Below are 13,897 nucleotides of genomic sequence, written 5' to 3'. Positions count from 1 at the left end.
TAGAAATGTAATGACTCATCTTCAACTCTCCATGAATACTTGGGAATTTTTGAGCCCATATTAAAACTCATGAGTAAGGAGAAAGTCAGTACCATTCTTTTTTTAACTGGTTTAAAGCACTCAAAATATACATTCATATCCTGCATATATAGTGACATTTCCTTTATCCAAGGGAGAAATACTAGATGGTCCTGTTGTGCTAGAGTTTAATTTCCCATGGAGGATAAAAAGAAAAAGAACATTAGTAGACTTGTTAAAGAATCTAACATTGGCTACATTTGTATGAACCACTAGATAGAAAAATCATATATGAGAACTACCTGGGCTTTAATGAAAAAAATATATGCTGTGAAAATAATTTTTTAAAAACTATGTGATATATTTTTGAGTGCCTGGCTACATTTGTCGGGGAGGGGGGGGGGAATGCTTTTTTTGGGAAATTCTAAGACAGTCAATTTAGTATACCAAAGCCATTCTATTTAAATAAGTTTTATTAAAGTTAAATCCCACACTGTTTCTCTAAAATAAACCCATATGCCCTTTTTCCTATGCTCTGTCAATGAAAATTATACATCTCTCAGCTGTCTTTGTTGCTTTCTTAAAGGACACTTCTTTTTGTCAGCTTAACTATCCTGTTTGCATTCTTCACTTTAATTACTCAAAGAATCTCTGAGTTTATGGCCGTAAAGAGATGATAAATTTTTAGGATATAATTTGTCTTAAATTCACTCTCAATTGTCAGTTGTGGCCTCTAAAAACATTCTGAAAGATTACCGAAGAGGAAAATAGAGACATGTTCTTTTTCTTTTGAAAGCTCATAGAGTCAACTGAAAGAAAGCCAAAAGTTATATTTTCAAGATAATGTGTAAACAAAGATGTTAATAATTAGTGAAGAATGCATATCACAACACATAAAACAATGTCTTCCCCTTTTTAAAATTCAAGGACTGGAAAACCTCTGATTCAGAGCTAACGGTTCTCAGCCCTTAAAAGATTGAGCAGCACTTTTTTTTTTTTTTTTTTTGGCAAAAGTAATATAATTTGTTTAAAAGCCTCAGTCAACAGGTATTTCCTGAAAATACTTTCCATAAAAAGTAGAGTATGGTTCTCCAGAATGAAAACTGATCCATTTTCCCATTTTCTTTTTCTTTTCTTTCTTTGTTCTTTTTTTTCCCCTCTGTTTTTCTTTAACTTTTCAGCCAAGGGTTTCTATGATCTCGATGCCTTAAACGAAGCTGCTTGGACAAGCGCCCAGAGCCAGTTGGTTCCCTGTAATATTTGTGGGCGTACCTTCCTGCCAGACAGACTGATTGTTCACCAACGATCCTGTAAACCAAAAGTCGCCAAGTAAAGCCCTTTCTCCCTACGAAAGAGTTACAGGCATTAAATCCTTGGGAAAGAGTTGGGTTATGGTGGGAAGGAGGAAAAGTGGGGGTGGAGTTGGGGAAGGAGAACTGGAATTGACCAAAGGCCATGGAGCACAGGACGCCCAGCTCAGCGCTCTGGTGGCCTGCCTTGACCGTTATGTCACCGCTTTTAACAAGCAGCCGCGTGCGTGTGCCTAGACACGCCGCGCGCCTCTCATGAGACACGGTGATCGGACAGAATGACACGTGGCCGCGCCTCTTCAGAGCTGGCATTTTTATCTCCAGGAAATCTCTGAGCCAGCTGTTGCCATTTTTTCATCTGGTCTGTTTTCCCTGAACAAGATTCTGAACCTCACCGCTTAGGACTATTATTCAGTGAACATTTTAGTGGGGGGTGACTTCAGGCAACTCTTCAGTCCCGAGAAAAACTGGCTTCCCTCCCATCCCTGTGCTTTCTGAAGTAACTTGCCCCTCCCTGCTTTTTCTGATCCAGGGAAATGTTTTTAATCGACTCAGTGACTGGAATTCTTTTCTGTACAAAATTGTTCAACAGGAGCGATATATCAAAAAAGAACTAAGGGCTTAAAACACTAGAACCGTACAGTACTGTTACTCCCTCGGTGAGAAATACTACAAGGAAGATTCAGGATCAACACCGGCCTCATACGCTCCGAGACGACGGCTGTGTGTGATTAATCACCTGGTGGAAACCGGCTCCCTCCACCTAGCGAAAAAGTCCAGCAAGAGTTCCTTTCCTCTGCCCTCCTCGGGCCTCATAGGTGCTTTATTGTTGAGGTCTGAAAGCCTGCCAGCAAGTTCTGTGCCTCTCCACCCAGGGTCCATGCACAGAAAGTGGCTTGTGCAGCTGCTCTGGATTTGAGTCCTTGAATGTGTATTTAGAGAGGCGGAGCTCTCCTGGAGGAGGCCAGTGCCAGGGAGGGGCTCTGCCCAGGAAATTCTGCTCCCCCGGGCAGCGCTGCTTTGCCTGGACTCCCAGCAGTTTTGCTTGATCTCTTTGTTCATTTAATGGCTGAATTTCAGGGCCATTCCGGATCCACCAGGTTCCTGCAACCCTTGCATTCATGACCTTACACAGCACAGTTAATTCCATATTGTACAAGCAAATTTATTTCACCTAATAATTTGGTCATACATCTGCCTATTGTAAAAGGCTAGGTTAGGAAAATTGTGCTAATTATTCTGTTTTTCCTGCCTGTTCTGAAGGAAGCAAGAAATAAACTTTTTTTTTTAAGGCTTTTAGATATATCCCCCAAAGATTAGCATCTTGTAAAAGAGACCCTTCAATGACTTGTAGTTGATGCTTCAGTTCATTTTGTTAACAAAAATGACAATAACATCTAATATGTAGAGCATGTACTGTGGATCAGGCAATGTGTCTAGTGCTTTCTGTATATCACTTTATATAAATCTCACAGCAACCCTTCAAGTAGATATAATCCTTATTTTACACATGAGAAAATTGATACTTAGACTAAAATAGCCAACTCAAGGTCACACTGAACTTGAGGTAAGGGTTGGAGTCAGGAAGCCGACTTGAGACTGCTGGACTTCCAAACCCAAAATCTTATCCATTGCCATTTGTGTGCCACATGCCACCATTAATAAGATTAACTGTTCCAACACAAATGATCTGACACATGGAGAAAGTTTGTACAATGTTTAGGAACTAAGGGAATTAGGATGTTTGCAGTTCAGCTGCTAGTCTGAATTTATCTTAAACTGAGGTGAAAAGAGTTTGCAGAATTCAGAGTGCAGTTTAAATTGCATTGTATTCCAATTGCATTCTGCTTATCATGTTCAGAAGTCAGATAGCAAGGGAAATAAAGGACAAGTTCTGGCCTCAACTAAAATGAGTGGCCATTGGGGTCATAAAGGTTCTTGGGCCCTTTGCTTTCAAAAGCTTGAGAAAAATAAAACTACTTCATCGGTAGGAATTATTAAATCTGAGTTCTTGAAGTGGTTGAAAGAAATGAGCTCTTATAGAAAGCACTGCTCCCACAAGGAAAAGCTTGAGGAACATCAAAGTGCTGACCGAGGGGCTTCCACCTGCTCCACTTGAGCTGGCCTGCAAATGTTGCAGGGTATCAAATATGGAGAAAGTTGACGTCAATCCAAGGGTTGCTGTCTTTTACCAAGTCACATCATTGAAGTCTTGCCATCAACAGGAAAGAGCTCACCTACTCTTTGCCATCTGCCCTCCCCTCAACTCATTCACAGCTGTGCAGGTACTTGTACTCAAAGAGAAATGATGTCTTTAACAATGGTTGGCGCATCTGTGAGCTGTGAATTTGACCCTTGAAATGGTTCCCATAGACAGTCTCCTAGCTGATGAAAAAACATACTAGGTGAAGGTCCTTGGAGCTCTTACACTGGCTTAGGCAGTTATTGGTCTGGGATGCTGGGATGTGATGGTATTCCGGGCATCAATAACAATACAGTTCCCTTTCAGCTCTGGCAACTGGTGCTGCACAATCTCTAATTGAATTCCCCTCTAGTTGAGATTATGGGAAGAATTCCAAGATTTCTTGATGCTCACTTGCACATTGAACCCACATTAGTGCTGCAGGGCATGTATTATCAGAAGGGAACCCTGGAGATGGAACAAGCCTGTCCTAGTAAGGGGTTTGGAGGGAGCGATGCTCCTCCGGTGAGTAAACATGGAGATCTGTTAGAGCTCCATTGTGGGATCTCCTCTTCAGGCAACCTTGGAAGTATTTCCCATTGGGGTCCCAGTATCTCCAAGGAAGCTCCCAGATGACATCAGCCTGGGGAATATTGGCCTGAGTCTCAGAAAAAAAAGCTGCGACCAACAGGCAGACCCATTTGTGAGCAGGGAAGAGAAAGAGGGCAAATATCCAAAGTCTTCCTTCTCCTAAAAACCTGAAAACAGCCCTTGGTTTCTCTGAATGTGTCTGCTTCTGACATTAGCGGTGTTTCTTCTTTATACCCCATCTAAACCAACTCATATGGCTTTAATCCCATACCAGGCCAGGACAGGAAGTTCAGCCCTTTCCTTCCTCAACCCTGAGGGGGCCCTTCCCTTGCTCTGGCGATGGTCCACCCTCCTTTATCATTTATTACTTCCCTCCTGACTCTCTGTCTGGCCCACATGAGAGGCCGTGCCTGTTTCTGCTGGCCCTGCCCGCTCTCTGCGAGTACTGTGGCCAGAGATGGAAATGAGGTTTTCCTGCACTTGGAAGAAACAGCACACATGAGAAGCAGTTGAGGTTCCAGCGGGGGTCAAATTGGGTAGAAAGAATTACACCAAGAAAAGCACTGCTAATTTAGCATAGGACGGTACAGTTTTATGCTTAGTTCTTTTAAATTTTTATTATGAAAATATTCAATAGATAACACTTGCAGGGAAAAGTATAATGAAGTCTTCTATCCTCCACACCCAGGTAAACTTAGTTGAAAACCTGCTAAGACTGAATCCGAATGGTCTATGTTTCAACTGCTGTTCTTTTGGATATGTGATCGGGAGAGGTGCTGGGAACACAAGATTCCAGAGTGCCTCTGATGCCTTTCAATTCTACTTCCGGAAATATGAGATTAAACCCACATGGCTATAAAGCAACTACAGTGAAAAAGTGAAAACTGGCCTAGACATCATGAAGGCTATGTCCCATCATTGATTCACATTGATCAGCTATAGACCAGTGTTTTTCAGGTGATACTTAACTGTGTTCTCAGCAAAGTAATGGCCCCAAAGATGTTGGCCCCTAGTCCTCCAAACTTACGAATATATTACATGTTACCTTTGCAGATGTAGTTAAGGTTACGCACCTCGTCATAGGGAGAGTATCTTGGATTATCTGGATGGGCCCAATATTATCATGTCATTAATAGTAGGATAAGAAAGAAAGACGATAAGAGAGATGACAGCATAAGAAGTATCCAACACCCTGTGGCTTGTTCTGAGAATGTGGGGAGCTATGTGCAGCGACCAGAGAGAAGCCTCTCCAAGTTAAGGGTAGTCCCAGCAGGCAGCCAGCAAAGAAACTGGAACCTCTGTCCTATAACCACAGGAACTAGAGTCTGCCAACAACCTGAATGAGCAAGGAGACATTTTCTCCCCTGGAGCCTTCAGCAAGAAACTCAGCCCCACCAACAATGTGTTTTTATCTGGTGAGTCCAGGGTTTAACGTCTGACCTACAAAAGTGTAAGAAAATAAATGTGTGCGGCTTAATACATTAAGTTTGTAATCTATTAGGGCAGCAACAGACAACTAATAGAAACATCTACAGGGAGATCTCAGAGATATTGTGCATCTGGTTCCAGACCACCACAATAAAGTGACTATCACAATAAAGCAAATTACAGAAGTTTTTTGTTTTTTTCATGCATAGAAAAATTTGTTCACATTGTAGTCTGTAAGTGTGCAGTAGTATTATATCTAAAAAAGCAATGTACATATTTGATATTTTTAAAATACCCAAATGCCAAAACAATCACAATAAAAACATCAAAGATCATTGGCCACAGATCACTAGAACAATAATTTTTTTTTTTTTTTTTTTTTTTTTTTTTTTTTTTATTTTATTTTTTTTTTTTCTTTTTTTTTTTTTTTCTTTTATTTATTTATTTTTTTTTAATTTTATTTTATTTTTAAACTTTACATAACTGTATTAGATTTGCCAAATATCAAAATGAATCCGCCACAGGTTTACATGTGTTCCCCATCCTGAACCCTCCTCCCTCCTCCCTCCCCATTCCATCCCTCTGGGTCGTCCCAGTGCACCAGCCCCAAGCATCCAGTATCGTGCATCGAACCTGGACTGGCAACTCATTTCATACATGATATTTTACATGTTTCAATGCCATTCTCCCAAATCTTCCCACCCTCTCCCTCTCCCACAGAGTCCATAAGACTGTTCTATACATCAGTGTCTCTTATGCTGTCTCATAATTTTTTAAAGTAATGATTTTTAAAAGTTTGAAATATTGCAAAAATTACCAGAACACGACACAGAGACACAAAGTGAGCAAACGCTGTTGGCAAAATGGCAGCAATAGACTCGCTTGACACAGCTGACACAAGCTCTTACCTTGTAAAACAAAACAAAAATGCAATATCTGAGAAGTGAAAGAGGCGAAGCACACTAAAACAAGGTGTTCCTGGATGTGACGTAGGCTAGGACTCCCAAACCTCCTGCTGAGAAGTAGAGTCCTTAAATTCACGCAGGACACTGGCCATCTCCACTACGTGCATTCGTGAGAGGGCACCGTAACCAAAGCCAGTAGGGTCAGAGCCCAGTGAAAACTGGCTCCAAGATTTGTCACTCCTGAAATACACAGCTATTTCACAACATGCTCAAAAACTGGATGCCAATTTTTAATGTTCTGTTAATATTTTAAATCATAAAAGTGACTCTGGTATATGTACACACTTGTTCAAAAAATAATAAATGGACAAATGCAGTTGAATTATTTGGCAATTGACTTTTCACGCCAATGACCCTATGACCTCATCCTTTCCATGAACATGAAAAGAAAATACTTGTATAATCTGAAATGATAGAAGTTTATAGTTATGGGAATCTCTAAATAAGGTACTAACTGAAGAACAGTCAAAATGTTCAAATGCTAAAAGTGCAGGTATGACTTAAATCTCAACGTTCTCTTATGCTCTTTACCGGGACTTTTCTGAGGGGCCATGGGCAGATCTTAAGAGCAGGCTGAACTGTCAAAGGAGTGTGCTCCAAGTACCTGATTCGAGGACCAGCATTCAGCCAAATCGTCAAGCAAGATGTTTGCCTTAAGTGCCTTCATGTCCTGTCTCGGAGCATCTTGAACTCTTTCCTCCTAATCCTTTCACATTTTCTCCTGGATCTTGCTGTCTAATCTTCCACCCGTGACTGCTGGGACTCCTGTTTCTGTTAGAGAAAAAAAAACCCAGGTGCTCCACCCTCCAGATATCCCTCCATTTCTCCCGGTCTACCCTTCCACATTCCTCTCCCGTATCCCCTTCTCGACTTTTCACCAGCTATTTCACTGGAAAGAAACTTGAGAAAGTCATCCATACTAAGGGATTCACGGAGGCTGATGGTTTAATGCGCTATCTCCTTCAGATGACATGGTTATTTTAAAAGACGTTTCCTAGAAGTATGTCTTTATCCAAAGTAATGAAATCCATGTGGTGAAATTTTAGACAAAATGTTGGAATGGAAGTCAAAAGGGCATAGGGGTTGGGCGGGCTGCTCCTTGACCCATAATGACCCTTCCCAACCACACAGACCTCTGTTAACTCCACACCTGAGTAGAGGCACCTCTAATTAGATTTCTGCTTAGAGCTGGTATTAAGGTAGGCTAAGTGCCGTAACAAACATACCAAAATATTCTAATAGCTGGAATAAGATGTTTATTTCGTGCTTTAAAAAGAGCCCTGGGCAAGTGAGCAGTTTAGTGGGGTGTCCCTCCTTCATGACATCATTCAGGATCCCAGGCTGATGAAATCTCTGCCACTTTCAACATGTGACATACAAGTTGCCGTGGGAGGTCCTCTCTTTTCAGCTCAGCCATGGCGAGAAAGGGGCTTCCCAGGTGGTGCAGAACCTGCCTACCAATGCAGGAGACGTAAGAGACCCTAGTTCGATCCCTGGGTAGGGAAGATCCCCTAGAGGAGGGCATGGCAATCCAGTCCATTATTCTTGCCCAGAGAATTCCAGGGACAGAGGAGCCTGGCAGGTCCATAGGGTTGCAAAGAGTTGGCACGAGTGAAGCGACTTAACCTGCAAGCACGAACATGAGGAGAAAAAGCGAGGAGTTACCCAATCAGCCTGGAAGAAGTCCTCAGCATCTGAATCTCGGCCACATGGCTGCAGCTAAGTGCAAGGAGGTCTGGACACTGTGTTCTCACTGCACAGCAGGAGGAAGAGTGACCAGGGACTGGGGGGGAAGTAATTAGGAGTTTCTGTCATGAGCTCAAGCATAAATCTCTTCCTGGCTTCTTGTTAGGGAACCACATTCCCTCTTGTGGGAAACTGACAGTATTTGGGCTGAAATTGTGGGACAAGAAGTTGTTCTTACCATCAAGGCAGACAAGGTTGGTAACTAAGGCCAAAAAAAAAAAAAAAGAACTTAAAAAATTATAGCCATTTTCACAGACCAGAAATAGCAGCATCATTTCATATTTGAAGAAAACATTGCTCTTTTTTTAATATTTGAGGAAACAATTTAAAAGGCATTCTTGATATGAAAAGATTAGCCTCATATGGGTAGTTGGGGTGAAGAAAATTTTGCTAAAGACTATGAATGGCCATTTTTACAGTGGACAGAGCTCAAACTTTGAGGAAGTATTATTGAGTACACTGATTTTTCATTCTCCTTGACCAAAAAAAAAAAAAAAAAATTGGAATTTTGGGCTCAGAACTAGGTTGAGAGGAACTCCCACCTGTTGGGAGTTCTGAACCATAGCAACTCCTCTGCCAGACAGCAGGTAGGGGTCACCCTACATGGAGACAAGGCTGCTGGACTTAGGTGCAGTGGTCACTGCTACTGAATTTAAAATGTCCCTTTCCTGCACTCTAATTCTGTATGTTATCTTGAAGTCTTCACTTTGTCTCACCTCAGCTGTGCTGGGGTGCTGGGTAGAGTTGTGAAATGAAAGAGGAGCCAGTGTCTACACATGAACAATCATGAAGCTTCAAGGAGCACCCAAGGAGCGGTAAGGAGCCACAGATGGCAAGCAACAGCCAAGACAGGTATGTAGTCTTCTTTAATCCTAAAATCACCAGAGGAGAGGACCGGGATGCCTGACATCATTTAATAGTGACTTTCAGTTCAGTTCAGTTGTTCAGTCATGTCTGACTCTTTGCAACCCCATGAATCGCAGCACGCCAGGCCTCCCTGTCCATCACCAACTCCTGGAGTTCACTCAGACTCCCGTCCATCGAGTCAGTGATGCCATCCAGGCATCTCATCCTCTGTTGTCCCCTTCTCCTCCTGCCCCCAATCCCTCCCAGCATCAGAGTCTTTTCCAATGCGTCAACTCTTCGCATCAGGTGGCCAAAGTACTGGAGTTTCAGCCTTAGCATCATTCCTTCCAAAGAAATCCCAGGGCTGATCTCCTTCAGAATGGACTGGTTGGATCTCTTTGCAGTCTCAAGAGTCTTCTCCAACACCACAGTTCAAAGGCATCAATTCTTTGGTGCTCAGCCTTCTTCACAGTCCAACTCTCACATCCATACATGACCACAGGAAAACCATAGCCTTGACTAGACGAACACTTTTTGGCAAAGTAATGTCTCTGCTTTTGAATATGCTATCTAGGTGGATCCTAACTTTCCTTCCAAGGAGTAAGCGTCTTTTAATTTCATGGCTGCAGTCACCATCTGCAGTGATTTTGGAGCCCAGAAAATAAAGTCTGACACTGTTTCCACTGTTTCCCCATCTATTTCCCATGAAGTGATGGGACTGGATGCCATGATCTTTGTTTTCTGAATGTTGAGCTTTAAGCCAACTTTTTCACTCTCCACTTTCACCTTCATCAAGAGACTTTTTAGTTCCTCTTCACTTTCTGCCATAAGGGTGGTGTCGTCTTCATATCTGAGGTTATTGATATTTTTCCTGGCAATCTTGATTCCAGCTTGTGTTTGTTCCAGTCCAGCGTTTCTCGTGATGTACTCTGCATAGAAGTTAAATAAGCAGGGTGACAATATACAGCCTTGATGTACTCCTTTTCCTATTTGGAACCAGGCTGTTGTTCCATGTCCAGTTCTAACTGTTGCTTCCTGACCTGCATACAAATTTCTCAAGAGGCAGGTCAGGTGGTCTGGTATTCCCATCTCTTTTTTTTTTTTTTTTTTTTTTGTTGGCAAAGTAATGTCTCTGCTTTTTATTTTATTATTTTTTTTTTAGCTGTTTAAAGTCTTTTTTTTTAATTTTATTTTATTTTTAAACTTTACATAACTGTATTAGTTTTGCCAAATATCAAAATGAATCCGCCACAGGTATACATGTGTCCCCCATCCTGAACCCTCCTCCCTCCTCCCTCCCCATTCCATCCCTCTGGTCGTCCCAGTGCACCAGCCCCAAGCATCCAGTATCGTGCATCGAACCTGGACTGGCAACTCATTTCATACATGATATTTTACATGTTTCAATGCCCATCTCTTTTAGAATTTTCCACAGTTGATTGTGATCCACACAGTCAAAGGCTTTGGCATAGTCAATAAAGCAGAAATAGATGTTTTTCTGGAACTCTCCTGCTTTTTCCATGATCCAGCGGATGTTGGCAATTTGATCTCTAGTTCCTCTGCCTTTTCTCAAACCAGCTTGAACATCAGGAAGTTCACGGTTCACATATTGCTGAAGCCTGGCTTGGAGAATTTTGAGCATTACTTTACTAGTGTGTGAGATGAGTGCAATTGTGCGGTAGTTTGAGCATTCTTTGGCATTGCCTTTCTTTGGGATTGGAATGAAAACTGACCTTTTCCCGTCCTGTGGCCACTGCTGAGTTTTCCAAATTTGCTGGCATATTGAGTGCAGCACTTTCACAGCATCATCTTTCAGGATTTGAAATAGCTCAACTGGAATTCCATTACCCCCACTAGCTTTGTTCATCCTGATGCTTTCTAAGGCCCACTTGACTTCACATTCCAGGATGTCTGGCTCTAGGTCAGTCATCACACCATCGTGATTATCTGCATCATGAAGATCTTTTTTGTACAGTTCTTCTGTGTATTCTTGCCATCTCTTCTTAATATCTTCTGCTTCTGTTAGGTCCATACCATTTCTGTCCTTTATTGTGCCCATCTTTGCATGAAATGTTCCCTTGGCATCTCTAATTTTCTTCAAGAGATCTCTAGTCTTTCCCATTCTGTTGTTTTCCTCTATTTCTTTGCATTGATTGCTGAGGAAGGCTGTCTTATCTCTTCTTGCTATTCTTTGGAACTCTGCATTCAGATGTTTATATCTTTCCTTTTTTCCTTTGCTTTTTGCTTCTCTTCTTTTCACAGCTATTTGTAAGGCTTCCCCAGACAGCCATTTTGTTTTTTTGCATTTCTTTTCCACAGGGATGGTCTTGATCCCTGTCTCCTGTACAATGTCATGAACCTCATTCCATAGTTCATCAGGCACTCTATCAGATCTAGGTCCTTAAATCTATTTCTCACTTCCACTGTATAATCATAAGGGATTTGATTTAGGTCATACCTGTATGGTCTAGTGGTTTTCCCTACTTTCTTCAATTTAAGTCTGAATTTGGCAATAAGGAGTTCATGATCTGAGTCACAGTCAGCTCCTGGTCTTGTTTTTGCTGACTGTATACAGCTTCTCCATCTTTGGCTGCAAAGAATATAATCAATCTGATTTTGGTGTTGACCATCTGGTGATGTCCATGTGTAGAGTCTTCTCTTGTGTTGTTGGAAGAGGGTGTTTGTTATGATCAGTGCATTTTCTTGGCAAAACTCTATTAGTCTTTGCCCTGCTTCATTCCGTACTCCAAGGCCAAATTTGCCTGTTACTCCAGGTGTTTCTTGACTTCCTACTTTTGCATTCCAGTCCCCTATAATGAAAAGGACATCTTTTTTGGGTGTTAGTTCTAAAAGGTCTTGTAGGTCTTCATAGAACCATTCAACTTCAGCTTCTTCAGCATTACTGGTTGGGGCATAGACTTGGATTACTGTGATATTGAATGGTTTGCCTTGGAAATGAACAGAGATCATTCTGTCGTTTTTGAGATTGCATCCAAGTACTGCATTTCGGACTCTTTTGTTGACCATGATGGCTACTCCATTTCTTCTAAGGGATTCCTGCCCACAGTAGTAGATATAATGGTCATCTGAGTTAAATTCACCCATTCCAGTTCATTTTAGTTCGCTGATCCCTGGAACGTCGACATTCACTCTTGCCATCTCTTGTTTGACCACTTCCAATTTGCCTTGATTCATGGACCTGACATTCCAGGTTCCTATGCAATATTGCTCTTTACAGCATCGGAGCTTGCTTCTATCACCAGTTACATCCACAGCTGGGTATTGTTTTTGCTTTGGCTCCATCCCTTCATTCTTTCTGGAGTTATTTCTCCACTGATCTCCAGTAGCATATTGGGCACCTACTGACCTGGGGGCCTCAGAGGGCAGACACACTGAAACCATAATCGCAGAAAACTAGTCAATCTGATCAAACTAGGACCACAGCCTTGTCTAACTCAATGAAACTAAGCCATGCCCATGGGGCAACCCAAGATGGGCGGCTCATGGTGGAGAGATCTGACAGAATGTGGTCCACTGGAGAAGGGAATGGCAAACCACTTCAGTATTCTTGCCTTGAGAACCCCATGAACAGAATGAATAGTGACTTTAGAGCCTGGTTATTCAGGTAGCAAAGGGGCAAGCAACCCTAAAAGGCTAGGGAATGTGGGTATATGGTTAAATATGCTTCAATATAGCATCAGCAAGGGCTTCCTGGATAGCTTAGCTGGTAAAGAATCTGCCTGCAATGCAGGAGAAAAGGAAAAAGTGTAAGTGAAGTCGTTCAGTCGTGTCTGACTCTTTGCGACCCCATGGACTGTAGCCTACCAGGTTCCTCTGTCCATGGGATTTTCCAGGCAATAGTACTGAAGTGGATTGCCATTTCCTTCTCCAGGGGATCTTCCTGACCCAGGGATCGAACCCAGGTTTCCCGCATTGTAGACAGACGCTTTACTGTCTGAGCCACCAGAGAAGTCATGCAATGCAGGAGACCCTGGTTCAATTCCCAGGTCGAGAAGTTCCCCTGGAGAAGGGATAGGCTACCCACGCCAGTATTCTTGGGCTTCCCTGGTGGCTCAGACAGTAAACAATCCTCCTGCAGTGCGGGAGACCTGGATTTGATCCCTGGGTTGGGAAGATCTACTGGAGGAAGGCATGGCAACCCACTCCAGTATTCTTGCTTGGAGAATCCCCACGGACAGAGGAGCCTGACGGGCTACAGTCCATGGGGTTGCAAAGAGTCGGACATGACTGAGTGACTAAGCACAGCGCATAGCATCAGCAAACAACGTGAAAGACCACATGGTACGGTGACGGGAGGTGCACAGGCTCTGACTCCTGCAGCCAAAGCAGATGGGAGGACAGGCATCATTATGAAGACCTCACAGCAGAGAGAATTCAGAGCTGGAAGGATGAACAAGTGAAGGCAGCTGGGGGCACTAAAGGACGCCCCAGGGAAGAAGCTCACAAACAGTGGTCTACTCCGGGAATGGTAGAGTTGGATATGTTTGTTTTCTACCCTAATTAGTTTTCTTTGTCACTGCCTGGGGTGTGTCCACAGGATTTTCCTGATAACTTCATAAGGCATGTTACTTTGCCTTAATCTGTTGTATTTTCCAGACACCGGTATGCCCTCTGTTGATTCCTGTGGGTGAGGAGTCTGGCAGGCTTTAATCCATGCGGTCACAAAGAGTTGGACACAACTGAGTAACTAAGCACAGCACAGACGTGCTAATGCTTGCGTCCCTTTGGCTGTAGCCCTTTGGCTGTTGGCCTGGGCCTGTGGTGGTCACCTCCAGGCGTGAGTGGCCTCA

The 13,897-nt window shown here is 42.7% G+C and overlaps 1 protein-coding gene across 1 annotated transcript in view; it reads left to right on the top strand.

The window, feature by feature from the left end:
- LOC129642117 (zinc finger protein 474) overlaps positions 1-1,401 on the top strand; it is a 30,734-nt gene extending 29,333 nt beyond the window's left edge. Inside the window, exon 3 of the mRNA XM_055566680.1 lies at positions 1,200-1,401. Within this exon, the coding sequence (XP_055422655.1) occupies positions 1,200-1,351 (152 nt within the window). The 3' untranslated portion in view covers positions 1,352-1,401. The remainder of the gene's footprint in view (positions 1-1,199) is intronic.
- Positions 1,402-13,897: the final 12,496 nt, after the last annotated feature.

Source organism: Bubalus kerabau, chromosome 1, assembly GCF_029407905.1.
Source record: "Bubalus kerabau isolate K-KA32 ecotype Philippines breed swamp buffalo chromosome 1, PCC_UOA_SB_1v2, whole genome shotgun sequence".
NCBI classification, from domain to species: Eukaryota; Metazoa; Chordata; class Mammalia; order Artiodactyla; family Bovidae; genus Bubalus; species Bubalus kerabau.
The sequence above is the reverse complement of the archived record's forward strand: the minus strand, read 5'-3'. Positions and strand labels throughout refer to the sequence as shown.